The sequence below is a fragment of the Zootoca vivipara genome, chromosome 2 (assembly GCF_965207765.1).
Source record: "Zootoca vivipara chromosome 2, rZooViv2.hap1.1, whole genome shotgun sequence".
In the NCBI taxonomy this organism is placed as follows: domain Eukaryota; kingdom Metazoa; phylum Chordata; class Lepidosauria; order Squamata; family Lacertidae; genus Zootoca; species Zootoca vivipara.
Genome location: NC_142584.1, coordinates 21,967,284 through 21,994,328, shown reverse-complemented (window position 1 = coordinate 21,994,328; position 27,045 = coordinate 21,967,284). Strand labels below are relative to the sequence as shown.

Here is a 27,045-nt window from a genome sequence, read left to right as displayed (position 1 = left end):
AAATAGTGTAGAATCACTGATGGAAAGGTCGTTTGGAAGGCAGCCTTGGGTAGTTATGAAATTATTAAAAGCTCCTGTAAGAATAGTCTGCTCATTATTATACAATTAACAATTTAAAAGGTACAAATTCATTTTATGCAGCACGCCTCATGCTTTTTGCTTGCTTTTCAGGCTACGTGTGAAAAATGCCTACCGATGCTCCAAGACATGTTGGAGTGTGGCGACAAACCAGAGCTCTTTTATACAAGAACTGCCTAGTTAAATGGAGAACAAAAAAGAGCAGCGTTCAGGTGAGTTGAACAGCAGTATTCTAATGTTTATAGCTATCTGTGTTTTCTAGATTTATGTGAAAACGTTGCTGAAGTTTTAACGGCATTGCTTTATTTCTTGGGGCTGTGCTTTAAAGAGATCTTTCAGTTTTGCCCTTGGGTCCCTTCATCATAAAACAAGATTGCTTAAGTGTGATGGGCTACGTTAAATGCAATGTTTTAGTTAGCCAATTTTAATCCTTTGTGCTCCACGTTTTCTAAAAAGTGGAGCTTGGAATGTATACGATAATTATCATGAGCTCAGTAGGAAAACAGTGTAACCATGTGAATTGCTGTAATCACACCGTCATTTCAGTACTGCCACAACCTCAGGAGAAGCCTTGGTGCTTTTCTAGCTGACTATGCTTTTTGTTATTATGAATCATCGAGGGCACACTGACTGCGAGACAATATTAGGAGCAATACTGTAGTCCAAGAGCTGTTCTGCAATGGAACTGCCAGAATGGGGCAGAATCATGCAAAGGACATGAGTGCTGCTAGAGCGGAATAGACATGCCATATCCTATACCCTTTCAGTCTGCAGCGGGTGTAGCTGTTGACAGAGCAATTTTGCACCAACCCAGACCTGGTGTAACAAATTTCCCTCCCGCTGGTTCTCATTTAAGCCTGTTGAGATGCTGTACCCACTAGTCATGATTATTTGCTTCTAAGGATTTTGAATTTATCTGAATAATGTTGATTAATTTGATGTACTTCTTTTATATTGAGCACGTTTGTGCAAAGGGTACAGTCCTGTTTATTATGCATATTTAAGCTTATTGCCTACCATGGGGTTAGGTACAGGAATGCAGCCTTAGGTGTGGCTACTGTTAGTTACTGTTACCCATTTAACTTATTCATTTCATTTGTGCAGGAAGTCCTACTTCCACTTTTCTTTTTGTTTTGGCTAATATTAATGAGCATGATGTATCCAAACAAGAAATATGATGAGGTGCCTGATTCTGATCTTTATTCTGTGGATCACTCCAGCATCTCTGAGTTAATTGTTGGCTACACACCAGCGAATGATGAGACAAGAAAAATCATGCACAAAATGTCTGCAGAATACTTTACAGAAGGTATTGTGAGCATTCATTCTACTCTCTTTTTTCCATAAACGTGTTTTGCCTTTCCCCTTTGCATTTACTTGGCAGATGCAGTCATCAGAATGATTGACCGAGTATGTTCTCTGCATGGAAGAGTGTTTCTCCTGTGTAAACACTACATTCTCAAAACCTTTGACTTCACATTTTGGTCATACTATCTAATCCTACACAACTACTGAATCCTTCTTGCATCCAGCTCAGCGACATATAAGGGCTCAGACAGACGTATTTAAGGAGGGTTTCTTTTCTCTCTTAGTAGAACCTTATCTCCCAATGTGCCGTTCTCCATTGTTTCCCACTATTCAACTTGTCATTGATGTTAGAAGACTGTCTCAGAGGCCCTGAAGAATGCAGCTTCCTACTATACAGTGTTCTCATTGCTGCATACCAGGGGAGTTTTCACTGCTATTCCTGTGCCACTGCCTGAATCACATTAATAAGCCACATAGCAGTTATACCTTCCAGGAACAAAGAAAACAAGTTCAAGATTTTTCTTTCTCCTATTGGAACAACTGGGTGACTATCCCTCCAGGGACATTGGCATCCTGAGTCCAGGATGCAAGATTTAAGTGACCTGCCCCCATGCCTTATGTTACTTGAGAGCAAAAGATCTGGGCTCTGCCATGATATTTCCAGTTGCTTGAGTGGAAAATACTTGCACTTCAATTGCGGAGCCCTAATCTATATAACTGATCCACGGAAAAAGTACTTTTCTATTTTCGAAGCATACAGTTGCTAGGCTCATGTATAGGACATGATATTCATACGAGTTTACAATTTTCACTTTGCTGTCTGTTGCTTTGAATAACTTCAGGGGTTCCCATGCTGCCTGAAAAACTAGAGCTGTCCTTTCCAGCACATACCAGTATTTGTAAAAACGAAAAAAGCCTTCTAGGCTGTGGGCTAACAAATGAGGCAGCAGCTAACGTACAGAATTGTACTTCTGTTGATATAGATGTCCATAGTTGAGAGTAGCTAAGAGAGACTTTTATCTTTTTCAGGAATAATTACAGAAGAATTTCTAAGTGAGGAGGGAATGCAAGAGGCTAATTTTCGTAACCCTCGAAAATTTGTGGGTATAGTTTTCAAAGATTCTATGTCCTACCACCTCAGATTTCCTCCTGCAAAGGTTCCAGTATCTGCAATTTATATGGAATCCAGAGGTAATACCTGCATGTATGTATGTATGTGACCCCTTATAATATTATAGCTTTAGTCATGGGAGCAACTTGCAATAGTAATTTTCAAGACAGTTGTTTTTGGCTGAGCATCTGCTAATCTTTTTGCTGATGCTTTTTCTTTGTTATTTTATTGAATGCATTTTTTTAAAGCTGCCTAGAGTGTTTACGTAGAAGAGTGCATTGAATAAGACAACCAAACCCACATTCCTGTTCCCATAGCATAGAATCACTGAGCAAAATCTAGCTCGGTGACAATAAAACAAATTCATAGGGTTTTGTGGTCAGAATTTATGTCAGCCTTTTTGCTTTTTGGCTAATTAACAGAGAAAGTTTGGTTTCTCGTCTTAGAATTTGTTTCTCCACAGCCAGTTGCCCAAGCCCTTCCAAGATATGTGAAGCTGAAACGTACTGGCGCAATGGATTCACTGCTCTACAGATCAGTATTGATGCAGCAATTATACAGGTAAATGCAAAGAATGAGAATGTGAAACGCCCTGAATCACTGTTGTTCAAGAAGAGTTGATGTATTAAAAGTTATTGCGCTTTCTTCCTTGCATTGTAAGGCATTTCACATAATGGAGGGCTTTTGCTCAAATGAATGGCAATAACATTTGCATTCATGGTGACTATCAATCAAGTGTATATGATGATTTCTATAAAGATATCCAGGCTGATGGTTAGCCAAATATAAAACTTTTTTCCCCCTGAGTAATGCCATATACGTCCACCCAAATGGGTATTGTGGATATACGTGCAAGGAACATTAACTGTGGCATGTGTCTGTCAATGCTCAGCAAGCACCCCTACAGTGCAGTCATTAGAAGTAAGTTCTTTTTTAGTTCTGTGGGATTCTCAAGTGCTTCGTTGTGTTTATTGGCTTCCAGTCTTGTTTCCATGTCCAATTCAAAATGTTGTTTTTGACGTTATGGTGGAGTGATGTATGGAAAATTACATTGCATGAAACATTTAGCTGTGGGTAAATGTTTCATGTAATATAATTTTCATGTGTTTGAGGGGTGTTTTTTTTTTGAAAGGAAAACAAAGGCCACCTCTTTTGCCTCTGTTTGGTGAGATTTTATTGAATACATTAAAAAATTAATTATTATTATTATTTATACCCCGCCCATCTGGCTGGGTCTCCCCCGCCACTCTGGGCGGCTTCCAACACATACCAAAATACATTAAAATATCACAAATTAAAAAATTCCCTAAACAGGGCTGCCTTTAGGTGTTTTCTAAATGTCAGGTAGTTGTTTATCTCCTTGACCTCCAATGGAAGGGCGTTCCACAGGGCGGGTGCCACTACCGAGAAGGCCCTCTGCCTGGTTCCCTGTAGCTTTGCTTCTCGCAGTGAGGGAACCACCAGAAGGCCCTCGGCGCTGGATCTCAGTGTCTGGGCTGAACAATGGGGGTGGAGACGCTCCTTCAGGTATACAGGACCGAGACCGTTTAGGGCTTTAATGGTCAGCACCAACACTTTGAATTGTGCTCGGAAACGTACTGGGAGCCAAAATCGGTTTTGTGAAACTCAAAAACGTTTGAGTTCCATGGGATTTAGTTGGATTACTAAACTAGGTTAAAGCACCCATATTGTTATATTTGTTTCAATGATTTTGAAATTAAACTTTACTTAATTGGGGCAGCATAGAAACTGATTTTAACATTCCCTTCCTTTCTTTTCTTTTTTTAGCTGAAGACTAATCAATCACTATTGGAAGACCTGAAACTAACAAACGCAGTCATGATGGGAGAGTCCGCCATTATGGAAATAGACAATTTCCCTCGTGCAATCATTTTAATTTATTTAGTAATTGCCTTTTCACCCTTTGGTTATTATTTGGCAATTCATATCGTGGCAGAAAAGGAGAAGAAATTGAAAGAGTTTTTAATGATCATGGGTCTCCACGACACTGCCTTTTGGTATGTATGTGCCTTAGATCTTTGATGTTAAGTAAACAGAATGGATAGTAATACAAAGCCAAAACCACGTTTTAGTGTGATTGCATAGGCTCTCAGAGATGAGATCATAGCTGCTTTGCTCCTTCTAATCCTGCTACTGTGAGCTAAGCCATGGTTTGGCTTAGTGTGGTTTACAGCATGTGGTTTGTCTGGAGGAGACTTACCTCAAGCATTTCTCCTCCTACCACAAACATGGACAAATAGATCACAAGGCAGATCCTAGAGCTTAGCTTACTCTCGGCCATTGTTGATTTTTCATATGCTGCCATTATTGATATAGAGATGAGCGCTGCCAAAGGCTCCAAAATGGATCCAATGCTGCCTGGTAAAGAAAAATCTATTATCCTAACGATGCTGCCACCCTTTTGCTCAATATGAATTCCAAGAGGCCTCGCAAACCATTTCCCCAGGCCAGGATCTTATACCTCATTTCTAGAGGTCAACTAACACTTAGATTGGGTACCATTATGTAGTCCTAGTCTTGGGGGGGGCACCTTTGTAGTTCTAACTGTTTCCCCCCCCCCATGTTATAATAAATAATAATAAATTTATTATTTCTACCCCGCCCATCTGGCTGGGTTTCCCAGCCACTCTGGGCGGCTTCCAACAATAGATTAAAACATCAGTCCTTAAAAACTTTCCTAAACAGGGCTGCCTTCAGATGTCTTCTAAGAGTCACAGGTAGGTAGCTGTGTTGGTCTGACGTAGTCAAAACAAACAAACAAACAAACAATCATTCCAGTAGCACCTTAGAGACCAGCTAAGTTTGTCATAGGTTTGAGCTTTTGAAGTGTGCATGCACACGAAAGTTCATAACTATGACAAACTTAGTTGGTCTCTAAGGTGCTACTGGAAGGATTTTTTGTTTGTTTGTTCTATAAGTCAGATAGTTGTTTATTTCCTTGACATCTGATGGGAGGGCGCCCCATAGGGCAGGTTCCACTAGCGAGAAGTTCCCCTGCCTGTTTCCCTTTAACTTTGCTTCTCATAGTAAGGGAACTGCCAGAAGGACCTTGGAGCTGGACCTCAGTGTCCGGGCAGAAAAAAGGGGATGGAGACGCTCCTTCAGGTATACTGGGCTGACACAGATAGTTGGCAAAGGATTAGATACATTCGTAGTATTTCTGAGATGGCTGTTTTGAACGAGTTCGGAAGAATTCTGTACTCTAGAACCTTTTGGATTAAAATGTTATTGAACTCATTTCAATATCTGTGCCACAATGTGCTCCATTCATTTGAGATTCACATGCGAGGGCTCATTGTGCAGCATTGAGTAGCATGTATTACATTTGGCTTCAGTTTGTTGTTCTTCATGGTCTCTGTGGAGTATCACAACTGAGTTCTGCACCTATTTTGAGCAAGTTCAGGATTTTCCTAGAACTACCCTTCTCGTTGGATAGAGCGGTGAATTGAGAGAGGGTGAACTGGAGGGCAAGCACCTTCCAGTTCGGTTCTCTTCTCGCTGTTCTTACAATAACACCATTGATAACTTCCCTCTGTCAAGTTCCCTTACACAATTTCTTATAACACAATCCTTTGCAGGTTTACTCAGAACTGAGTCCAACTGTATTCAGGTTGGCCAACAGTAATTTTGTCCTGTCTTGTTCCAGCCCCGGTTTGTTAGCCTATGTTCAAACCATCCCGACAGTGATGTAGAACATTTTTGGCTTTAGATGAAACGGAAAAATATTGTTGGGTGTCAAAATCCCTGGCCCACCATTTCCTGTGACTTCATGTAGATGCTAAATAGTACGAGGGACAAAATGTGCCAAAGGGCACATTTGGTGGTCCACCAAAACCACCTTCTGGGGACACTTCACTAAGCAGGATTGAAGCCACTGAAAAATGGTGTCTCCAAGCCAAATGTTAGCCAGATGGCAAAGAAGGCTATAATGGCGTAAAAAGCCACTGAGCATTCTAGCAGAACTAAGAGGGACCCCATTACTTCCCTGTCTTATTATCTAGTGTAGATAGTTGGCAAAGGCAATTTTAGCCCCAAACTATATCAGAACCCAGATTGGAAGGCTTTGGCCTTCCTAGAACGTTCCCAACTTGCTCTTCTCAGGTACAGAAACCAGGTTTGAGACATGCCCAGATGACCATTCAAAGGACTCACAGAAAAAGTATCTTTATCTGTATAGTTGTACAGATGACCTTGAAATTCATGAACTTTCATTGTGTTTCTCCTCTTTCTAGGCTTTCTTGGGTCCTACTGTATACCAGTCTGATATTTGTCATGTCCCTTCTCATGTCGGTCATTGCAACATTCTCTTCGCTCTTTCCCAAAAGTAGCAGCTTTGTGATATTTCTTCTTTTTTTCCTATATGGAATATCTTCCGTAAGTGTGTGTATGTGTTTGTGCTCATTGTCAGTATATTGATAGTACTGTGTTTTAGAGTCCTACTTGCTATATTGGCATAAATGATTTGTTTATGATGTGAATTTTTCCCCTCTGCTGTGAATGCAGTAGGCACCCTACCTCTTTCACATAAGAGGTCCTGAATAGTTACATTTGCTTATACATTTTGGCAGACATTATTTCTCATTTGCTGTTGAATGTATTCAAATGGCTACTTACCACATAACCCTTCCCTGATATTAGAATGAACTGCATTATTTTATTCATCGCAGTCTTATTTTAAAGTGGCAGCTTTTAAAGAGTTATTAATTATCCATTAGCCAAGGGTGCAGTTCATCTTGGAAAAATTACCGCTGATTTTTAGTGGACCTGGATTTTTAGTGGACCTGGATTATTCCAGTAGTTTCTGAGTGTTTTAAGTCTTTTGACTTCTAAACAATTTATTGCAGCCATAGGCAAACTCGGCCCTCCAGATGTTTTGGGACTACAACTCCCATGATCCTATGCCTGATTTATTGTTTCTTGATGCTTGCAGGCATTTAAATAAATCAATGGTGGGTAGCAGAATGCACTCTGTGGATATTAAGCTTAATTTATTTACAAATTTATCATGCACTCCCATAAAAACATAGCAAGGCAGAGTACGACATATACAGATAACATCAATTAAAACATTAATTAAAATTTACGGGTTCAAATAAAAAATCATGCTGTAAAGTGCTGCCTAAACAAAAAAGACACCTAAAAGAAGGGAGGGATTGTTCTTGCCAAAACTAGTCGTAGGGAGTTCCACAAGATAAAGGTGATGTCCTAGTGAGGGCCAACCAAACATCATGGACATAAGGAACCACCAGAAATGCTCCATTAGAGGATTTCTGTGGGGCATAAGCAATGAGGTGGTCCGTAACAGGAAAAAGTTATTTAAAAAGACTGCTTTCTGATTGGCATCAGGTCTTATTTTTAAGAATATAGTGTATTCCAGGCATCCCCAAACTTCGGTCCTCCAGATGTTTTGGACTACAATTCCCATCTTCCCCGGCCACTGGTCCTGTTAGCTAGGGATCATGGGAGTTGTAGGCCAAAACATCTGGAGGGCCGCAGTTTGGGGATGCCTGGTGTATTCCCTATCACTTTCTCTTCTCACTCTGGTCTAATGGCTGTTAACACTGACTGTGTACACTCATAATGCTAAACTATAATTCAGTGCTATGTGCATGAGCAGAAAGGAGTCCATGCAAAGTGGTAGCTACACCCCGTTGCCTCCTCCTGTGAGGCAAGGAGTTTTGGTTTTTCAGTTTCAGAACAAACATCTTCAAACAATAGGCTCTGAAGCTGGCTTGTTTATCTAATCACTGTCCATTTCAACCACGATTCCTCGTTTGCATGTCATGACAAGCCGCAAATTGTCAAAAATTAAATGTAATTCTGGCAAAGTCCTTAGCATGCAACCCCAGGTTTTTGTGTGGGCTCCTGTCTGTTTATGCACACAGTAAACAATGGTTTAACATCATGCGCAAATGCAACCAGCATATCAAAAGCTATAACACTCTTAGGAAAAGGTCCTCAGGATGACGAAGCCAGTTGATTTCTTGGATCAGGTACATTATAGGTATTAAGAGAGCAATACGTTGTAATTGTTCCAAATTGTCTACACAAATTATGATTTCAGCAATTTTAATCAAGGTTTCTTGTGCACTGAAATAAATGTTCTGTTTCTGTTCAGGTTTTCTTTGCATTTATGCTGACTCCTCTCTTCAAAAAATCAAAATATATTGGTACGGTTGAATTTCTGACCACCCTGGCTTTTGGTTTTGTGGGCCTGACAGTTGTCCTGCTGGAGGATTTTCCAAAGTCATATGTCTGGTTACTAAGTCCTCTGTGTCAGTGCACATTTTTGGTTGGTGTTGCACAGGTTAGTAAAGTTCCCTATTTAATCAGTGCTGGTATATGGGTTTTCATGAATAGTAACTTCACTATGGCTTAAATACCAGATAGGATAATAAGATTTCACTTCAGTGTAAACCATGTGTGACACAGAGTTGTCATTTCTTAAACATGCATTGAACATGTTGCTTGTTTATTATCAATGGTTTTCTCATCAGCTAAAATTGGCAGATATTTTGGGGGTACCAGAGCCAGAATAAATCTGCAACCCACACCCAGCACTCTCTGGGATGAGTAAATTTGGAACAGCTGGATCTTGGGCTCAGCCAGGGCTACGCAAGCTGAATTCCCTCATCTTGGCTTAGCTGGAGATATGCCAGCGTAAGTCCCATAGCCAGCTGAAGCCTGCTGAATTGATGTCAGGTCAGGATAAGTACCCCCAAAAGGGCATTCTGTAGGTATGGTAGGGGCAGGGCAGGGCAGGGGAAGACTTGACATTAGTCCAAACTCCATTCAGCTCAGTCACATGACCTAGTCAAACTTGTATTTTAAAGGCTTGTTTAAAGCCTGACAGCAGCCCCACTCCTGAATGGAGTTTGGGATAGGATGTTCCCAGACACGTCCGGGATTTCAACTAGTGTCCCAGGGGAATTTTGGAAAATCGGCCACATGTCAACAACTTTCCCCAAAACAGCTCAACAAACCTAGGATATGACCCAAGACATTTTTTTACAAATTACACTGGTTTCCTGTCATTTGCACTGCTCTTTTTAGTCTTTTCCTACAAACCAATAATAATGTGTCTACACAATTATTGATGTAGGGGAATTAATGGATTTTGTTTTTGTTTTTATTTTGTTATGTATTTTGTGTTCTCATTTTGTATTTTTATCTTGTGAAATGCCCCGTGATCTTCAGATAAAGGGCAGCATACAAATTTAAATCATCACCACCACCATCATCGTAATAGTCTTTAAGGTGCCAGAGGACTTAAGCAAGAACAACAAACATAGATAGCCCTCCGAAAGGAGGTTTCTGCTGTAAACGTTTGTACTAAGTGTACTGTTTTGCCGCTGTGAAAATGTGACTGCCAGTGTGGTGTAGTGGTTAAGAGCGGTAGACTCGTAATCTGGGGAACCTGGTTCGCGTCTCTGCTCCCCCACATGCAGCTGCTGGGTGACCTTGGGCTAGTCACACTTCTTTGAAGTCTCTCAGCCTCACTCACCTCACAGGGTGTCTGTTGTGGGGGAGGAGGGGAAAGGAGATTGTTAGCCGCTTTGAGACTCCTTCGGGTAGTGATAAAGCGGGATATCAAATCCAAACTCTCCTCCTCCTCCTCCTCCTCCTCCTCCTCCTCCTCCTCCTCCTTCTCCTTCTTTCCCCAAGATAGTCAGTGGTTAGGTTCACCACCCATGCACTATATAAACCTTTCTCCTTCCATGTTCTGAGTAACCTCAGTTGGAACCTGATAGGGTCTGTATTCCAGCAAAATAGGCAGGACCAGAATAAGTCCACATCCACACACCCTTCTATTCTCCTCTTCCCTTCCCTTCCCTCGCTTATGCAAAGCTAAGAAGAGACAGGACAGCTGCCTGGCTTGGATTCTCAGTCATGGAATGGGGTGGGGTGGGGGGGTTGAGTGTGGCATTGTAGCCTTTGTGCTTGGGCTAGTGTGCTTGTTTACATGCTTCACAGTGTCTTCACGGTGCTGCAGCCCAAGAGAAGGCAGCCAAGGAAGCCATGGGAACTGGAGAAGTTGCGAAATTGCACTCTCCCCACTCCCAGCTGTGGTAGAGGTTTTCTGGTCCCCTAGCCTGCTGTATCATTGCTACCGGTAGGCTGACTAGACCGGGCATGGCTTGAGGTGAGGCCACTGAGGTCTGGGTGAAATGATATCATGGTCTGGAGGTTCACCACTCCTGTTACAGGGGCAATGATCAAGCTGTCATTTCCTGTGAAACATGTGCTTACTCTGTTCCCCCTGGGATGGCATTTACTTTACTGTACCTGCAACAATCATTAATGGTTGATTTTGAAGTTCATTGTTTCCTCTAAAAAGGGCAGGGTGTTGTGTGTCCAGTTTCACACAAATAACAACTTCTTCTTCTTCTTCTTCTTCTTCTTCTTCTTCTTCTTCTTCTTCTTCTTCCTCTTCCTCTTCCTCTTCCTCTTCCTCTTCCTCTTCCTCTTCCTTCTATTTATTTATACCCCGCCCATCTGGCTGGGTTTCCCCAGCCACTCTGGGCGGCTCCCAACAGAATATTAAAAACACGATAAAACATCAAACTTAAAACAAACTTCCCTAAACAGGGTGATGGCCAGTTAGAAAAATTCCATAACCCCCCCCCTAATATTAAATAAAGTAATTTTGTTTCATAGTATCTCTAACTTCTGTATTTGTTTGTAGGTGATGCATCTGGAAGATTATGGAGAAGGAAGCATTTTCTCAAATTTAAGCCATGGTCCTTACCCTCTAGTTATTTCACTTTCACTATTGGCCCTGGACAGCATGCTTTATCTACTCCTAGCACTTTACCTGGATCAGGTGATTCCAGGTATGATTGGTTTTAGCATACACACACACACATATGTACTAAACGTTGCATAACACAGCATAAAGTTGGTAGCATCTGGTAGGACAAAATCCTGTGGGTTCAGTGCCCACCTGTACAGGTGCTTCCCTGTTCTAATAGTTAAGTAGGAAATTGTTCAGTGGGTTATCCCCCTCTTTCATAAGAGAGAATGAGAAAGCATAAATAGGATTCCACCCCTGGATCTTGAGCCAGAGATGCTCATGGGTGAAAGAAGGCACAGATGTGTATTCCCAGAGAACTGCCTGAAGGCATTTGACACAAATGCACCACTGAAGGTAGGCTGCTGTGCCTGATAAATTGTCTGGATGGGGTGGGAATCTGCTGTTACTGCTTGGATGGGCTGGGGGCTTTGCACATGCCCCAGAAGTATGTGGTTCTTTTAGCTTGGCTTGGCAGGTGACTGTGCGGTGTGTACACTCGGTGCAAGTGAACAGAGGGAGCAAACCTTGGCATAAACTGGCGGCCGTAATTAAAAAGAGATTGTTTGGCAATTGAGAGGCATGAGAACCCAGGACGTATGCTGACACCTAATTAGGCACGTGATCGTTTGCCATCTGCCAACACTGGCATGAGCCTCTGTTTGGTCTTCATCAGCCCTGGCGAAAAGGAAAAGAACCTCCTTTTGATTTACATTGCCATGGTGGGGACTGAATCAATAGCCATTTGCGTTTCCTAAGATTGAACACCCTTACCTTCGGTTTCCTCTGTATCTTAGATCCAAATATAGCATGGACTTGAGACAACTGAGTTCTGATTGGTTGTTGCCAATGGAGGCTGGTCCATTAGGGCAAATGGAGCTCTTCTCCACCAACGCAGTCTACCATCAGCCAGTCCCCCCCCCCCCCCGCCTTACAGCCTGTCCTGGGGGTGGCACTGTCTGCCAGCCTGCTCCTCCTTAGTCTCAGTGCTGTACTTGCAGAACTTGGCAGGGAGGAGGAGGGGGGCAAGAGTAGAATTAGTTGGCTCTGCCTGTCATTGGCTCTGGCACCACCTGCTGTTGACCTCCCTGTCTCCCGCCATAGCAGTCCCAGTGGGCACTTCCCACCACTGTTTTTTGCCTCTCGCTCTTTGCCCAGTCAGTGGGGTGAAATTTGCACAGCAGTGCTGCGAGAACATAAATAAATGTGTAATAACTTTCACAGGCAGCGGTTCAGAATGGTTCTATAAATACTTCCAAATATGTGTTCCTGTTGGATTCAGAAAAAGGCAAATGTATCTACATGTATCTCCTGATTCATTTGAGCAGAGCAACTGAGCTTTAGTTTATGCTGATAATTGAAGGATGTGCCTGCTCTGTAGTACTGGCAAATTTTCCTTAATCAATGCCTAAACCCAGAATAAACCTTTCAGTTTTCTCAGCTATCTAAAAAACCGGTAAGCCATAATTGGAAATCAGTGAACATAAAAGCACCTAGCATTGATATGCTTTGATCAACCTGCAGTTAATATTTACAGGCCTTTCTTCCTCTCTCTCTCTCTCTCTCTCTCTCTCTCTCTCTCTCTCTCTCTCTCTCTCTCTTTCTCTCTCTCTCTTTTAAAATTTCTCAGGAGAATATGGACTGCGGAGAAACTTTTTTTTCTTCCTGAAACCATCGTTTTGGTTAAAGCGAACCAGAAATTATAAAGAATTGTATGAGAGCAGCATTAACAGGGCCTTGGATTTCAATGAGATAATTGAACCGGTATCCTCTGAATTTCAGGGGAAAGAAGCTATCAGGTATGGACTGATTATGCTTCATTCTAACTTCTGTTTCTAATGTCAGTTACTAATACATGGGTGGCACTGTGGTCTAAACCACTGAGCCTCTTGAGCTTCCCGATCAGAAGCTCAGCAGTTCAAATCCCCGCGACGGGGTGAGCTCCCGTTGCTCTGTCCCAGTTCCTGCCAACCTAGCAGTTCGAAAGCACACAGTGCAAGTAGATAAATAGGTACCACTGCAGCGGGAGGGTAAATGGCATTTCCGTGCGCTCTGGCACTGGTCACGGTGTCCTCTGTAATCCTGCTGGCCACATGACCTGGAAGGCTGTCTGTGGACAAATGCCTACTCCCTCGGCCTGAAAGTGAGATGAGTGCTGCACCCCATAATCACCTTTGACTGGACTTAACACTCCAGGGGTCCTTTACCTTTACCTTTTTTACACCAGGCAAGTCTGAAGTAGCAGTGATTCGGTGATTTGAATGTGCAGCTACTGCGAGTAGTAATTATTTGCATGGTTCAACTAATGTAGTGTAAGAAATGTTATGTAGTGGTTTCCGCACGTTAACTGTGAACCAATTGTAGTTCTTTTGAATACGTAGATCAGCTTTCACTGCAAACCAAAGCAGGATTATTTATGGTAAAATAAATATTGATCCCTTTATATTTTTTATCTTGCTAGGGAAATTCTGCCAGAGTTCTATGTTACTTTTAAAAAATAAAAAATAAAAAAATAAAATTAGCTTGTCTTCTTTCAGAATCAACTGTGTACAGAAAACATTTGTTAAGAAAGGTGAAACTGTCGAGGCTCTAAAAAGTAAGAATTTCAACCATCTGCCACAAGTGGGAGTCCTTGTACTTCAATTGCTGCTGTTTATTGTATACTGACAGCAGAAGCAATGACATAGCACTTGAGCAAGCTTCTCTTTAAACCTCACTGATTATTAACTCTTCTGGATGTTTATATATATTAACTAATATATGTTATATTAAGTTGTGATAGTTCCTTAAGGGTGAGTGGGACTGTACTCTATGGCAGGGTTTCGAACATTTAATAAGGAGGCATATAGCAGCACTTTCTTACAGCTTTTATCTCTGTCTCTTACCCCCACCCCACCCCAAATCACTTCATTCTTTTTTTCTTTCCTTTCCTGTTTTTTAGGTTTATCCTTTGACATATATGAGGGTCAAATAACAGCGTTACTTGGACATAGTGGAACAGGAAAAACAACCTTAATGCACATTCTTTGTGGATTGTGTCCACCTTCTGATGGTAAATATCATCAAAATGGGTCTAGTCTATCTGATCTGGGGGCTACTAAAGAAAAAGAAATAGACAGGTGGAACTACTTGAATCAGTTCATAGAACAACAAGTGCAACATCACTCCTATGGAGGGCCTTCTCGGTAGTGGCGCCCTCCCTGTGGAACATCCCTTCAGATGTCAAGGAGATAAAGAATTACACAGCTTCTAGAAGACATCTGAAGGTAGCCCTGTATCGGAAGGTTTTAAATGCTTGATGTTTTTATTGTGCTTTTAGATATGCTGTAAGCCACTCAGAGTGGGTGGGACGTGGGTGGCGCTGTGAGTTAAACCACAGAGCCTAGGGCTTGCCGATCAGAAGGTTGGCGGTTCGAATCCCCGTGACGGGGTGAGCTCCTGTTGTTTGGTCCCAGCTCCTGCCACCTAGCAGTTTGAAAGTACAAAGTGCAAGTAGATAAACAGGTGCCACTCCGGCGGAAAGGTAAACGGCGTTTCCGTGCGCTGCTCTTTACCTTTAAGCCACTCAGAGTGGCTGGGGAAACCCAGCCAGATGGATGGGGTATAAATAATAAAACTATATTTATATATCCAGCTAAGTCCCTGGTGCAACTCCAGTGGTCCACACTTATTATTTTTTTGTCTTAAGATTTCTTTTCTGCAACATTGCCTATCTTAATTGTATTTCCCCCCATTAGGTTTTGCATCAATCTATGGATATAGAGTTTCTGAAATAGATGAAATGTTAGAAGCAAGAAGAATAACTGGAGTTTGCCAGCAGTTAGATATATTTTTTGATGTATTAACAGTGCAAGAAAATTTGTCAATAGTTTCCTCAATTAAGGGGATACCTCCCAATGATATGATACAAGAGGTGAGTTAATTGGATGCAAGCTGCACAGTGCATGCAATCATGTTTAATTACACTCGACATATTATATTTAATGTTTTCTAAACAAGCTTGGTATGGGACACTGGTGGTGCTGTTGGTTAAACCACAGAGCCTAGGGCTTGCCGGTTTGAAACCACGTCAAAGTGCAAGTAGATAAATAGGTACCGCTCCGGCGGGAAGGTAAACGGCGTTTCCGTGCACTGCTCTGGCTGGCCACATGACCCAGAAGCTGTACGCTGGTTCCCTCGGCCAATAAAGCAAGATGAGCGTTGCAACCCCAGAGTCGTCCGCAACTGGACCTAACGGTCAGGGATCCCTTTAGCTTTACCCTTTAAGCAAGCTTGGTAGATGTCCCAGTAAATTGAGGTTACCACTAAATACTTTTTAATCCTTATTTTTAAAGGTCCAGAGAGTTTTACTAGATTTGGATATGCAGCCCATTAAAGATAACCAAGCAAAAAAGTTAAGTGGAGGACAGAAAAGGAAGCTGTCAATTGGAATTGCGATTCTTGGAGATCCAAAGGTAAACAGCAGAGGGACTGAATATCCATAATATTTTGTCTTCCTCATGCAAAATAGATGTTTCTTTGCCTTGCATGTAACATTTAAGTATCTGTAGAAACATTTTACAGTGCGTATTCATTATTCCCGTACATTATACTATTTATCCTTTTAACGTGAAAATACAAAATAGCCAAGTGTTGTGGTTTATTGGAACTGAATGGGATTTTTACATCCAGTTCAGTTGCAATAACATTCTTGGTGAGAGTGCCGAATCCTAACCAATAGACCACCAGGGAACTCAATAATGCTCTTGGAAATGTATGCCCATCTCTGTATACTCAACTTGTCAAAAAACTTATGTCCACATCCCTATGCATCTACCTTGAGATTGAGTGCTCTTGAGGGTCTATTGTATCTAGCACTATCGTTGAGGGTCCTCTTTCAAATCATTTTTGGGCTGCAAAGTTCAGTATTAAAGGAAGTAAGTTGGTAGCTTCCAGAATTGTGGGGAGTAGAGGAATAAGCAATTGGGTGTTTCTCTCTCTCCAGCTGACCAGCCCTGAACCTCAGCAGCCCAGCACTATAATGCTGTTTTCCTATAGTGTGGACAACTGAAATACAGTGCTTGTGGAGCATCCAAACTGAAAGGCACTTAATCAGTTTGTCATTAGATGGAGCGATGGGGACGCGGGTGGCATTGTGGTCTAAACCACTGAGCCTCTTGGGCTAGCCGATCAGAAGGTTGGCTCTGTCCCAGCTTCTGCCAGTCAAGGAGTTTGAAAGCGTACCAGTGCAAGTAGATAAATAGGTACCACTGCGGAGGGAAGGTAAACAGTGTTTCCGAACGCTCTGGCTTCTGTCACAGTGTCCCATTGCACCAAAAGCCGTTTAGTCATACTGGCCACATGACCAGGAAAGCTGTCTGTGGACAAATGCTTGGCCTGAAAGCGATATGAGCGCCACACCCCATAGTCGCCTTTGATTGGACTTAACTGTCCAGAGGTCCTTTACTTTCTTTACCTTTTAGATGGAGCAAGTGGCTGTAACCTCTAGCATGCTGATAGCTCCCTGTTGTACATTAGTGGTGCCATTTTTGGTACCTATCCCCCAGCACTCAGAATTGAGATGACTGTATGATGGTGATGAGGATAAGTTCCTGCCTTATTGCTAATAATCTCACTGGCAATTTGAAATGAATACCTAGATATTCAATCTATTGCTTTCCTTGGCCAATAATTCAGGTATTACTCTTAGATGAACCAACTGCTGGCATGGATCCGTTCTCACGGCATACGGTTTGGAACCTATTGAAAAATGGAAAAGCCAATCGTGTGACGGTGTTCAGCACCCATTTCATGGATGAAGCAGACATTCTTGCTGGCAAGTGCAAAACATTTTTTGGGGGAAGTGGGGTCTTCATTTGTTAAATACCTGTTTGGTAATATGATCAGCTTTTTACTCCATTGGTTATTACTGTATCAACTTGGATAACTGATGGTACCCTCTGCTTTTGTTTTTAGATCGGAAAGCTGTGATTTCTCAAGGAATGCTGAAATGCCTTGGCTCCTCTCTATTCCTTAAAACAAAATGGGGGATTGGCTACCGCTTGAGGTATCTGTAGTTCGAAAGCCTGTTTCACTGTGTATGGTAAAGGCCACAGCCCAACCCAGGGTTAGATGCTATTAAACCTAATGAAGTCAATACATTGCTGCTCCCAGGGGTGGCCCAATACTGTATATTTTGGCACCTGAGGCAAACCACAAAATGGTGTGCCCCCTCCCAGCCAGGGAAGAATGGGTGAGTGGAGATCTACATCAGAACAAAGAAGGGTGGAATAAAGATCTACCTTGGGATCTGCTGCCCCTGTGGATCCTGCTGCCTGAGGCAGTAACCTCACCTTGCCTCATGGGTGGGCCGGCCCTGGTTCCTAATATTTCCTTTGGCTTTGTTGGAATATTAGAATATGGGTACATAACTTATAGATTTTCTTCTTCAGTTGGATTAGGAAAATGCAATTTCTCTTGTAAGTTGGCTTTCAGTATGTTATTATTCCTAATTGTTTCTGAAAACAAGACCGAGTCTCGCCTTGTAAACAAAAATGCTTATATTTGGTATCCCCCCCCCCGCTTAGTATGCACATAGACAGGTACTGTAACACAGAAGGTACAGCATCTTTGATCAGACAACATATCCCTGGAGCCAGTTTGTTAAAGCAGACTGAAGAGCAGCTTGTGTACGCCTTACCTTTTAACGACATGGACAAATTTTCAGGTATAACTTAACTCTCTATTGAAATTTCTAGTGAATCACATGAATGGCTTTTTAAAAAAATAAATGGCTGACACGGGAGGAATTGGTCCAGATTGGGACCCCAGTGCGGAGAAGCCTTAACACTTTGCCCCACATTGTTGTCCCAGTCTGGATGACCCCCCCCCCCCACCGAATTGCATTGGGGAGGAAAGTTCCCATTGGACTCTCTAGTTTGGCCTTTATTTCAGGCTATACTGTATAGTCTTTGACTTATGTCCTGTTATGTGGAATTAAAATATGGCAGGCATTCTGGAAGAGGACTGCTGACTCCCAACTCTTTTCCTCCACAAATAGCACTTATGGAAAGTAATGGGAAAGTTCACCCCCCCAAAAAAAAAATCCCAACCCCAAGGCTTCAAAGCCTTTGACACATTTTTGTCCTGTACATGAATGCATTAATCCTTTCTGGACTACAACTCCTATCGGCCCCAGCCAGCATAGCCAGTGATCAGGGATGATGGGAGTTGTAGTCCAGTAACATATGGAGGGCCACAGATATTGTGCACCCCTCCCTTAAACAATTGTGGTAACAAAAGCTGTGTTGCTGTTGTGCTGAGAACAACTTAAAGAAGTAAAAGAGCATCATTGCAAAGAAATGTATTTCTAAGCATTAACTACTTCTTCTTACAGCACTGTTTGCTGATCTAGACACTCACTCTCATTTGGGTGTCATTTCTTACGGAGTAGCCATGACGACTTTGGAGGATGTGTTCCTCAAGCTGGAAGTCGAAGCTGAAATCGACCAAGCGGGTGAGAAGCAACTGCGGTGCTTTCTCTAGTTTTCTAAAATAAAACACCATTATTATTTAAATGTAGATCTACCTTTCCTCCCAAAGAAGCCCAGTGCAGCAATGGTGATCAGTATCGAGTTTATTAAGGTTGTATTTGTAACTGGTAATAGTGTATAAGATCCCATTCTCATGATATATTTACAATGGGAGAGGTCATTAAAACTGCAGTGCCCAACCATATTTATTGGAAAGCGACACTGAACCCAGTGGGTGATTCTAATGCAAGGGCTAATATGTTGTTCTAGAGTTGCTTCTAATTTTCAAGATTCTGGTTCCAACAATGCCGCCCTCCCCCCCCCAAAAAAGCATTTTCTATTTCTTCCTTTAAGTAATACCTCATCCCTCTGGGCACAGTCACTTGGCACTGCCAAATTAATATGAATCTCAAGAGTATAGGGTGGCACACTTAAATGTAGGGTGTTACTGACAATCATAGTGAAAGTGTGGACCCAAGCTTTATAGAGCTATGGTTTGATCAGAGGGGATAAATTCTAAATTGCCAACCTGTTCTACTCTTTCCACCTTAGATTTCAGTGTATTTAACCCAGAGCAAGCTGAGGAGGAAATGGACGAGAAATCTGTTGATGAGTTAGAGCAGAGCCTACTACTGCTATCCGAGACGAAATCTTGTGCATTGAGCAATAAGTCTCTTTGGAAAAAGCAGGTCTTTACCATGGCGAAAGTACACTTCCTTAACTTAAAACGAGAGGTTAAATCAGTGGCAGCGGTGTAAGTATTTCAGCTTCCTGTTCCATGGAATTGTAGAGCTGTGAGGGACCTCTAAGGCAGTCTAGTTAAACCCCCTGCAATGCAGCAGTCTCAGCTAAAGAATCCCTGACAGAAGAATATCCAACCTTTGTTTTTTTTATTTAAAAAAACCTCCCAGTTTTTCCCCAGAGGGCGTAGCATGTGGCGAATGGAGCAAAACGCCACACCCACTTCTCTTTATATATGTTTACTTGATTAAATGATGGGAAGCATTGGAAATGTTGGGGGAGAACGGAAAACTTCTTGTTTACAAGTACCATTCGTCCCATATATACAGTGGTACCTCTGGTTACGAACTTAATTCGTTCCCTAGGTCCGTTCCTAACCTGAAACCGTTCCTAACCTGAGTTACCACTTTAGCTAATGGGGCCTCCCGCTGCCGCCGCACGATTTCCGTTCTCATCCTGAGGTCAAGTTCTTAACCCGAGGTACTACTTCCAGGTTAGCGGAGTCTGTAGACCAAAGTGTTTGTAACCCGAGGTGTTTGTAACCCGAGATACCACTGTAATAGGGATGGCAAACCTTATTCATCCCGAGGGTTGCGTCGCCAAACACAGCATTTTCTCAGGAGTTGGGTTTACATAGGAAGTTGATAGCTGCCTGTTGATAGGCTGTCGGGGGGTGGGGGGAGAGAGACTTTAAGGGGTGGATATAAAAGGAAAACCAGGGACAGTGCTTGTGGGCTGTGTTAAGATGCTGGCCTGCTGGCAACTGTCCGAGGATGCTGCATGCTGCTGTTAGGCCTGATCTAGTGTGTGGATGAAGGATATGATATAGTTTCTTTAGGCATGCCTTGTGCCTGTGTTTTGATTGTTAAGTGGTTTCAGTGTTACAAACTATATCTATTTTTTTACTCTATCTATCAATTGTGATTTATTTATTTATTTAAAAAAGACTTGAACACCACAAAAGTCTCAAGTTAGGCTCTTCACTGATCTAGAGAAAACAAATTTTTAAACAGACTTACATATAATTTGGATCCGTTTTAATTATGCCTTTTCTTTCCTTTTTTCAGATTCTTGCTATTCGCAGTGTTTCTTTTTATTCAGATTCTTATGTTCCTTATACACTATTCCTTCAAAAATGCAGTGATCCCTATCAAACTCTCCCCAGATTTATATTTTCTTAGGCCCAATGAATCTCATCACAAATACAAAACCAGCCTCCTCATTCAAAACTCTACAGGTAAGATGTACGGTATTTTATCATGTATTTCAATTACGATTTTAATACATGCATCTTTATCATATTGTTTTATTTTCTTATTGTGAATTTGCCTTGGAATTATTATTATTATTTAATGAAAGGTGGCATGAAAATGATTTTTAAATAATTAAAGACATCCAGGTTGTAAAATGGGATGCGGGTGGCGCTATGGTCTAAACCACAGAGCCTAGGCCAGGCGTCCCCAAACTGCGGATCTCCGGATGTTTTGGCCTACAACTCCCATGATCCCTAGCTAACAGGACCAGTGGTTGGGGAAGATGGGAATTGTAGTCCAAAACATTTGGAGGACTGAAGTTTGGGGATGCCTGGCCTAGGGCTTGCGGATCAGAAGGTTGGTGGTTCGAATCCTCGTGACGGGGTGAGCTCCCCGTTGCTCGGTCCCAGCTCCTGCCAACCTAGCAGTTCGAAAGCCCGTCAAAGTGCAAGTAGATAAATAGGTACCGCTCCAGTGGGACGGTAAACGGTGCTGCTCTGGTTTGCCAGAAGCGGCTTAGTCATGCTGGCCACATGACCCGGAAGCTGTATGCCAGCTCCCTTGGCCAGTAAAGCGAGATGAGCGCCGCAACCCCAGAGTCTTCCGCGACTGGACTTAACAGTCAGGGGTCCCTTTACCTTTTAAGTTGTAAAATACAATTGATTGCAATGTGTTGTTGTTGTTTAGTCGTTTAGTCGTGTCCGACTCTTCGTGACCCCATGGACCATAGCACGCCAGGCACTCCTGTCTTGCACTGCCTCCCGCAGTTTGGTCAAACTCATGTTCGTAGCTTCGAGAACACTGTCCAACCATCTCGTCCTCTGTCGTCCCCTTCTCCTAGTGCCCTCAATCTTTCCCAACATCAGGGTCTTTTCCAGGAAGTCTTCTCTTCTCATGAGGTGGCCAAAGTATTGGAGCCTCAGCTTCATGATCTGTCCTTCCAGTGAGCACTCAGGGCTGATTTCCTTCAGAACGGATAGGCTTGATCTTCTTGCAGTCCATGGGACTCTCAAGAGTCTCCTCCAGCACCATAATTCAAAAGCATCAATTCTTCGGCAATCAGCCTTCTTTATGGTCCAGCTCTCACTTCCATACATCACTACTGGGGAAACCATAGCTTTAACTATACGGACCTTTGTAGGCAAGGTGATGTCTCTGCTTTTTAAGATGCTGTCTAGGTTTGTCATTGCTTTTCTCCCAAGAAGCAGGCGTCTTTTAATTTCGTGACTGCTGTCACCATCTGCAGTGATCAAGGAGCCCAAGAAAGTAAAATCTCTCACTACCTCCATTTCTTCCCCTTCTATTTGCCAGGAGGTGATGGGACCAGTGGCCATGATCTTGGTTTTTTGATGTTGAGCTTCAGACCATATTTTGCGCTCTCCTCTTTCACCCTCATTAAAAGGTTCTTTAATTCCTCCTCACTTTCTGCCATCAAGCTTGTGTCATCTGCATACCTGAGGTTGTTGATATTTCTTCCGGCAATCTTAATTCCGGCTTGGGATGTACAGTGGAAATAAAAGAATAGTCTGTGTTAGTTCAGGTTGAAGTGTGGCCGGTGTGGTGCATGACTGGCAGGTGGCAAACTCTGTCCTCAAAAGCAGAAACAAATCTGGGCATTCCCTCTCCTCCCAATTCATTTGTAATTGGACTGACAGACATGTTTTGCACCTACAACCATTCTTCCCCCTTCCACACTGCACAATGGTTTAGGCCAGGCACCCCCAACCTTTGGCCCTCCAGATGTTTTGCACTACAATTCCCATCATCCCTGACCACTGGTCCTGTTAGCTAGGGATCATGGAAGTTGTAGGCCAAAACATCTGGAGGGCCACAGTTTGGGGATGCCTGGTTTAGGCAAAGCAGCTCTTGCTGCTGAAATAGCTGCTGGTGGTGAAATGGGGGAGTTTTTTTTTTTAATATATTTTTTATTAATCTTTTATCAACAAAACTTATAAAATACAAAAAACATACAAAAATACAAAAATCAAACAACATAAAACAGAAAAATATATCATTTCTCATCCATTTTAATAATCATTGTCTTCCGGCTTCCCCAATTCCCTACTATCTGATTTTCATTTTTATAAACTTCTATAGCAGTTTCTAAATCATCTTTCTTACCCATCATGTAATCCCTTTAAAAACTTCAAAAATAATTCATCTTCATATCATCTACCCTAATTTCAAACTTTTAATCTTCTATTATTTCCCTAATGCCTTAACCTCTTTATTTTCCTGGATATTCAAACTCTAATTATCAAATACGTTCCCTATATACATTTTAAATTTCTTCCAGTCTTTAAAAACTTTGTCATTTGTCTGGTCCCGGAGTCTTCCTGTCAATTCTGCCAATTCCATGTAGTCCATCATTTTCATTTGCCATTCCTGCTTCGAAGGCAATTCCTCTTTTTTCCAATATTTTGCTATTAAAATCCTAGCAGCTGTGGTGGCATACATGAACAGATTAACATCGTCCTTGGGAATTTCTTCCCCAATTATTCCAAGTAAAAAGGCTTCCGGTTTTTTCAAAAATGTGTTTTTAAACATCTTTTTCAATTCATTATAAATCATTTCCCAGAAGCCTTTTATCTTAGGGCATGTCCACCACATATGGTAGAATGAGCCAACATCCTGCTTACATTTCCAACATTTATTGTCGCTTTTGTGGTACATTTTAGCTAACTTGACCGGCGTCAGGTACCATCTATACATCATTTTCATCAAGTTTTCCTTTAACACCGTACAAGCCGTAAATTTCATACCCTTCTTCCACAGTTTTTCCCACTCTGACATCATCACATTGTGACCCAGATCCTTGGCCCATTCGATCATAACTGATTTTGTTTGCTCATCTTTCAAATGCCATTCTAGCAACAAATTATACATTCTGGACAAATTCTTGTGGTCTGTCTCTAATAACTCCGTCTCTAATTTTGATTTTTCTGATTGGAATCCTAATTTTTTGTCTAGCTTAAATGCTTCATTTATCTGCACATACTGAAACCAGTCGCTCAACCTATCTTTCAATTGTTCATATGGTCTTATCTTAAAGTGGTTTCCCACTTCCATCAAAATGTCTTTATATTTCAACCTATTCTCATCCATATTTGTCCTTTTAGGTTTCTTTGCCTCAAGTGGTGAAATACACCTAGGAGTTTTCCTTTCCAGCAAATCCTTATATCTCATCCAGACATTAAACAATGATTTCTTAATTATATGGTTTTTAAAGCCTTTATGCAATTTCACTTTGTCATACCATAAATATGCATGCCAACCAAATGCATTATCATGACCCTCTAAATCCAACAAATCATCATTATCTAGCAGAAACCAATCTTTCAACCAACAAAAAGCAGCAGCTTCAAAATAAATCTTTAAGTCCGGCAGGGAAAATCCTCCTCTTTCTTTAACATCAGTCAAAAGTTTATATTTAATTCTTGGCTTCTTCCCCTGCCAGACAAATTTAGACAATATCTTCTGCCATTCTTGAAAACATTTCATTTTGTCAACTATCGGTAGGGCCTGGAATAAAAACAACATTCTCGGCAAAACATTCATTTTAACAGTTGCTATTCTACCCATTAAAGACAAATTTAACCTCGTCCATACTTCCAAATCTCTCTGGATTTCTTTCCATAATTTCTCATAATTGTCTTTATACAAGTTCAAATTTTTTGACGTCATATTAACTCATAGATATTTCACCTTTTTTACACATTTCAGTCCTGTGCATTCCTCTATATTCTGTCTCTCTTGTAATGTCATATTTTTATCCAATACTTTAGTTTTCCCTTTATTCAGCTTAAAACCCGCCACACTGCCAAATTCTTGAATTATCTGCAGTGCTCTCACTGCACTCTGTTCGGGATTCTGCAAAGTCAATACTAAATCATCTGCAAAGGCCTTTAACTTATATTGTTTTGAACCCACTGTAATCCCTTTGACACCTTCATCGCTCCTTATCATATTCAGCAAAACCTCTAGGACAGAAATAAATAACAGGGGGGAGAGTGGGCACCCTTGTCTTGTTCCTTTCTCAATTCTTATCTCTTCTGATACCACATTATTTACAATAATCTTCGCTCTTTGCTCAGAATAAATACCATTAAGCCCATTAACAAAAATTTTGCCAACCTCCATTTTTTCAAAATTTCTTTTCATAAAATTCCAAGAAATGTTATCAAAGGCTTTTTCGGCGTCCACAAAAATTAACATTGCTTTGGTGTTTATTTTCACTTCCAATCTCTCCAAAATGTCTATTATAAATCTTAAATTGTCCTTCATATGTCTTCCAGGCAGGAATCCTGCCTGGTCTTTATGAATTAAGTCTTTCAACACCCTTTTCAATCTTGACGCCAAAATACTAGCAAATATCTTGTAGTCCACATTTAATAAGGAGATTGGTCTATAATTCTTAACCTGAGTCTTATCCACATCCGGTTTTGGTATCAGAGAGATAAAGGCTTCTTTCCAAGTCTCTGGTGCCCTGCCCCCCCCTAAAATCTCATTTGCTACCTCCATTAATGGTTGTATCAACCAGTTTTTTAATGTTTTATAGTATTTGGAGGTAAGTCCGTCCGGTCCTGGGGCTTTGTCGCTTTTCAATTCTTGAATTGCCATTTCAATCTCTTGTCTTGTAATCAGTCCATTCAGTAGGTTCTTTTGTTGTACTGGAATTTTCTGCAGTCCATTTTCTTTTATAAATTTCTCTATCCCATCTAAATCTTCTTTTTCCCTTTTATATAGCTGTTTGTAATATTTTGTAAAACATTTCCTTATCTCTGCAGGGTTCTCAATAGATTTTCCTTCATCCATAATCTTAATAATTGTATTCTCTTTTTGTCTTCTTTTCAATTGCCAGGCCAACAGTTTCCCACATTTATTAGCCGATTCGAAGGATCTTTGCTTCATTCTTCTAATTTTCCATTCTATTTCCTCATTTATTATTTGGGAATACTGCACCTGCAAAGCTTTTATTTCTTTTTGGACTTCCTGACTTTTCGGATTATCTCTCAATTTTTTTTCTTTTTCTTTCAATTTATCCAAAATGTTTTCCTTCTTTTCGTTTCTCTTCTTCTTCCAAATTGTATTCTGTTGGATCAAAAATCCTCTCATTACTGCTTTGCTGGCGTCCCAAACCACTGTAATATTCTGTCCTTTATTCAAATTTAATTCGAAGTAATCTTTCAACATCTTCTGGGCCTTATTAATTATCTGTTCATTTCTCAATAAAGAGTCATTCATTCTCCATCTAAAAGAACCCTGCAGATACTGTTTCAGCTCTATCAAAACTGCGTTGTGGTCTGAGTAGGTTCTGGGGCATATCTCGCTTTTTGTCACTTTTGGACATAAGTCCTTGGTAATCCAAATGTAGTCCAATCTACTTCCTGACTTTTGCGAGTCCGAGAAAAAAGTGAACTCTTTTTCCAATGGATTTCTTAGCCTCCAAACATCTACTAAGTCCAAACTCTCCACCAGATCGAAAAATGTTTTTGGAAGCTTACCGTCATTAGATATTTTTTGTCTTTGAGTTCTATCCATCATAGTTGATACAGCCCCATTAAAATCTCCCATCATTATAATCTTGTAATCCAGATACTCCAACAACGCAGTATGTATATTCTTAAAAAAGTCTGATTTAGCTTCATTTGGTGCGTAAATTCCAAGTATCAAACATTTTTCGCCTTGCAAAGATATTTCCACTGCGATATATCTCCCTATTTCATCTTTAAACAGCAATTTAGGATTATATTTTTCCTTTACATAGATGACTACCCCTCTTTTCTTAACTTTATCAGCTGATATAAATTCCTGACCCAATAACTTGTTTTGTAGAATTTTTCTATGAGTCCTAATTACATGGGTCTCTTGTAAACAAATAATATCCAAATTCTGTTTTTTGACTACATGATAAATCTTCCTTCTTTTCACGCTTGAATTTAGTCCATTCACATTCCACGAAAGTACTCTTAACGCCATCTTGTCTTACTTTATAATTTAAACGTCTTCCCCTGGCCCAGCACCAGTCCCAGCTCCTGCTCCTGCCAGCAATTCCAAATCAAATGCCCCTGGTCCAGCACCGGCTCCCAAACCTTGATCTCCTCCAGTTGGTAATTTAAAATCCTCTGCGTGACTTTCCAAAAATCTTCTTTTATCCTCCACCGATCGGATCTTATATTCTTTTTGTTTATATTTAAATGCCAGGCCCTCTGGGAATTTCCATTTAAAGAA

At 41.3% G+C, this 27,045-nt stretch overlaps 1 protein-coding gene across 4 annotated transcripts in view; it reads left to right on the top strand.

Annotated features, from left to right (window-relative positions):
• Positions 1-27,045, top strand: part of LOC118079657 (cholesterol transporter ABCA5) — a 71,475-nt gene that overhangs the window by 6,784 nt on the left and 37,646 nt on the right. For 3 of the 4 annotated variants that reach the window (XM_035104064.3, XM_035104065.3, XM_035104063.3), the window contains exons 2-20: positions 172-290; positions 1,183-1,387; positions 2,416-2,577; positions 2,961-3,058; positions 4,286-4,515; positions 6,751-6,892; positions 8,637-8,825; positions 11,205-11,352; positions 12,940-13,108; positions 13,847-13,905; positions 14,251-14,361; positions 15,047-15,222; positions 15,644-15,763; positions 16,986-17,124; positions 17,265-17,355; positions 17,876-18,015; positions 18,685-18,804; positions 19,373-19,574; positions 20,629-20,798. In XM_035104064.3, coding sequence (XP_034959955.1) covers positions 186-290; positions 1,183-1,387; positions 2,416-2,577; positions 2,961-3,058; positions 4,286-4,515; positions 6,751-6,892; positions 8,637-8,825; positions 11,205-11,352; positions 12,940-13,108; positions 13,847-13,905; positions 14,251-14,361; positions 15,047-15,222; positions 15,644-15,763; positions 16,986-17,124; positions 17,265-17,355; positions 17,876-18,015; positions 18,685-18,804; positions 19,373-19,574; positions 20,629-20,798 — 2,776 coding nt within the window. In that variant the 5' untranslated portion in view covers positions 172-185. The remainder of the gene's footprint in view (positions 1-171; positions 291-1,182; positions 1,388-2,415; positions 2,578-2,960; positions 3,059-4,285; positions 4,516-6,750; positions 6,893-8,636; positions 8,826-11,204; positions 11,353-12,939; positions 13,109-13,846; positions 13,906-14,250; positions 14,362-15,046; positions 15,223-15,643; positions 15,764-16,985; positions 17,125-17,264; positions 17,356-17,875; positions 18,016-18,684; positions 18,805-19,372; positions 19,575-20,628; positions 20,799-27,045) is intronic. The other variant, XM_088661414.1, reaches the window with a different exon arrangement.